Source organism: Apis dorsata, unplaced genomic scaffold (assembly GCF_000469605.1).
Source record: "Apis dorsata unplaced genomic scaffold, Apis dorsata 1.3 scaffold_370, whole genome shotgun sequence".
In the NCBI taxonomy this organism is placed as follows: Eukaryota; Metazoa; Arthropoda; class Insecta; order Hymenoptera; family Apidae; genus Apis; species Apis dorsata.
Genome location: NW_006263634.1, coordinates 183565 through 187386, shown reverse-complemented (window position 1 = coordinate 187386; position 3822 = coordinate 183565). Strand labels below are relative to the sequence as shown.

The window sequence follows — 3822 nt, the reverse complement described above, 5'->3', positions numbered from 1 at the left end:
TTTTTTTTTTTTTTTTTTTTTTTTTATCCGAGCCGATCGATTGCTCGACCTTCGACTCGACTTCTCGAATCGAACAAAGTGGAAGAAAGTTGTCGTCGCCATTTCTTTTTTTTTTTTCTTTTTCCTTTTCCCTCTCCCTTGGATTCGTCGCCTCTTCGTTCTTCATACGCATTCCCGCGTAATAATAATCTTGTATAATCGAGTCGTTATGTAACGATATGTGTGTGTGTATAAAAAAAAAAAGAAGAAAAAGAAGAAGAAGAAAAAAGGACAATTAAAGAATATATATATATATGATTGGCGCGAAGACAATCACGACAAGAGATCGTTATTTTTTTCTTCATACCTCTCTCGTTATTTCTACTTGTTATGGATCGTTTGTAATTCACTCGTATGTATATTGTTATTATTATCCTGGCCGTAATTCCATCCTATAAAGTTATTTCTATCAAGAATTATTGTAACAATTTGCAACAGGGATTTAATGCGATATTGGCATTTTTTTTTTTTTCATCATTATTATCGATCGTGCGCGTAATTATTCAATGATATAAAAGAGAAAAAAAAAGATTGCAAAATCACGAGATTACATCGTCGATACATTATTGTCGATCCTTCGATTTTCCACCACGATTTCGAAAGCCCTAAATTTTCCGCTCTGATTCGAATCTCGAGCACCTTGAACGATTTTCAATTTCTCCCCTCCCTGAATCGCTTTGGCGCATGACAAATGGCGTTTCGAGGATTTCCGTTTCCCCGATTAGAACGGTCGTTCAGACGTATCCATCCGCGCCTGTTAATCGACAGATCCTGCTGGACCAGCAAGGATACGGCTGGAAGGAATCTTGAGGACTCCTGGAATCGATTCTAGACGATAGAGCCCATATGGACGGGGGCCCCCTCTTCTCTCAATGGCGTTTCGCTCACGTACGGGACACGTGCACGGAGTCAATGACGAGCAGAAAGAAAGAAAGGTGTTGGTTATATGTATATATATAAGATTGCTTTTTCGAATTCTTTAATCGTTTCTATTTCGATTTTGCGCGATCGAGAAACTTTAAAAGTCTTATCGTATTTGAGTTGGAGTGACGCTCATTTTTTCCAAGATGCGGCGACGATTAATTAAAATTTTTCAACGATTCTCTCGTATTTTTTCCATCACTCGACTTGCTCTATATCTTGTTATTATTCCATTGAAATTTGATCTCCACGTGTAACAGCGTGAATGAATTCGAATCGATCGATCCCCTTGACCGATCAAGAATTATCATAATACGCGCAAACGTGGCATTTTATACAGAGAGAGAACTCTCTATAAAACCTGCTTACTTAATATAAATATATTAATCCACAATTTTCACACTTTAGACAGGGAATTAATCAAAGAGTTTAAACATCCTCGATGACCTCAATTCATTCTCTTAGATAATTAGATGTACATACACGATATAGAAACGTAAAGGAGAGGATAAAAGAATTTCAATCGAAGAGTTCCTCTTTTTTTTTTTACCTTGAACGAGCTCAAGCTCGAAATAGTTAATCGTTAAAATGATTGCTCGATTTGCTCGAGGATCTCCTGGAAACGGTACCGAACGTTAGATTCGCGAGAGAGAGAGAGAAAGAAAGAGGAATGGTTAGAGAGAAGCGAGTTGGAGAGTCACGCAATTAGTTTTCATTGCGACAAAGCCGGGTATATATCAGTGCGAAAGGCATTGAAGGGGGCCTTGCCACGGCCTGCACTTCCGCGTATCAGCCTGCCGCTATCTTGTCTCGCGACGTATCTATAAGCGACAAACAACGGACAAACTCGGCGCTCGTTTTCTCCAAGACACCGGCAAATCGTCATCAATGCAATCATCGTATCCAGAAAATAAGGAAAAGTTGGCGCGCGCGATTATCTTCGAGCGATTTCTTCTCGGTATGCAGACAAGCAAGAAGCGAAAGAAGGGGAAGAACTTTGCGTTTCTTTCCATTCTCGAAAAATGCATTCGTCCGAATGCATCCTATGAACATCGAAGGAGAATTTTCTTAAAAGGAAAATTGTTCGTTCATTGTCTAGTTTCAAAGTTAAATATCTTTATATTCCATACCGAATATAAATAGAAGAATCGATGTGACAAATAATAGTCTCGAAATACCCTGAATGATTGTTTTCTACAATCTTAATAATCGTTATCGAGTTTTTCGTTTGTTTGATTTGAACGCAAAGTTCCACAAAATTATCAATTAATTACCCTCACAATCCTCGCACAATTCTCGAACAAACACGAAAACAGAATACCATACCATGATATAATACCTCCTCTCGAGATTCTTTTTTTTTTTTAACGAACCAACCAAAATTATTCGCCCCAGAGAGCACCACGTGTATTCACACGCGTGTTCGGCAATTTCTCCTAATTGCCTTATTAACGCCCCTCCTCCTTCCGTCCCTTCGTGCCGCGAGGGGAAAAAAGAGAAGAAAAAAATGGTACAATCAGAGCGCGGATACAAATTATGCGCGCGCGCGCGTGCGTGCAAAAAATTACGCGCCACTTTTTTTCTCTCGATCGCCGAAACGATCGATCAACGCCACCGCCCCTCCTCTCCTCCCCTCCTCTACGAGTACGACTCCAGGGATAAACGGATCCCGAGTTACGTTCGTTTAACGTGCGTATTATTTTTTTTTTTTCTCGAGAGAGAAAGAGAAAGAGAGAGAGGAGGAGGAGGAGGAGGAGGAAGAGCGTGGAATCGATCTCGTGGAAGCCAGGTTTTTTACCTGGAAACGCCGCTAACGCCGGCACGATTTAAAAGGAATAATCGTTCGTCCTTTGTGCCGAAGGTCTACACCAGAAACGCGCGTGGCATAAGGGGACACGTGGAGGCATACGTGGCCGCCTTCGACAAGCACTGGAACCTCGCGCTCGAGGACTGCTTCGAGATTTGGACGCGTAAAGTGAAGAGGAAAGCACCTGCTCTGGGTAATTTTTTCTTTTTATTTTTGGATTTAATTAGAACGATCGGTCTGATGAATTTAGTTATGCTTCGCTATATGATGGATGTGGTGTATTTCGAAATGTGGAAGGAGACAAGTTGTGGGACGGATTGTGTTCGAAGGGTCTAAGGTTAATTTGTTTTTCCTTTTCTTCTTTCTCTTCCTTTTCGAAGATACAAATTTGTTAAATTCGTTTTACAACACTTTTTTAACAACGAATTTATTCAAAAATTTGAATAATTACGATACGAAGCGTTGGAAATATTGGTTATCTTTGAAATTAAAGGCATAATCAATAATTATATATAAAACGTAGAAAATGTAGAATTGGAAAACATGTTTCAAGGCAATGGAAATAAGTAAAACGATTATCCTTATACGTGTTAATTATTACAAATATCTATTTGAAACGTCAATATTTTAATAAAACAAAAGTTTGTTACGTTACGTTATCGCGTCGATTATGAAAAACTCACGATAAACGTACAATGAAAAATCGATGCGATAAACAATTCGAGATATTCAAGATCGATAACGATATTTCTCTTTCTCTCTCTCTCGATAGCAAAGAGGGAACATCTGCGATGAATCAGAAATCATTGGGAGATGCTAATGCTACGCGCGGTCTATAAAAAGCGGTTGAAAGCTGTAACCTCCGACATTTGTAACGTGGCCGCCTCTTTGCCGTGATTCCGCGGATACGGCCCTGGAAAAATTGAATCTCTGACAGCCGCTCAAGGCCATTGCCTTGCCGAGGAATTCTAAACAATGTCGTGGGTTCAATGAAAAGTCGAATAGCCACAACTAAAAACTATTCGGCCTTCTCTTTATACATTCCTCTTTTTTTA

The 3822-nt window shown here is 39.6% G+C and overlaps 2 protein-coding genes across 9 annotated transcripts in view; one reads left to right on the top strand and one right to left on the bottom strand.

Moving 5' to 3' along the window:
• LOC102677853 (ecdysone-induced protein 74EF) overlaps positions 1–3822 on the bottom strand; it is a 172364-nt gene that overhangs the window by 137470 nt on the left and 31072 nt on the right. The window lies entirely within an intron of this gene.
• The window catches only part of LOC102678589 (U7 snRNA-associated Sm-like protein LSm11), a 20312-nt gene that overhangs the window by 13115 nt on the left and 3375 nt on the right, over positions 1–3822 (top strand). For both annotated transcript variants that reach the window (XM_006618716.2, XM_006618715.2), the window contains exon 5: positions 2822–2960. In XM_006618716.2, the coding sequence (XP_006618779.1) occupies positions 2822–2960 (139 nt within the window). The remainder of the gene's footprint in view (positions 1–2821; positions 2961–3822) is intronic.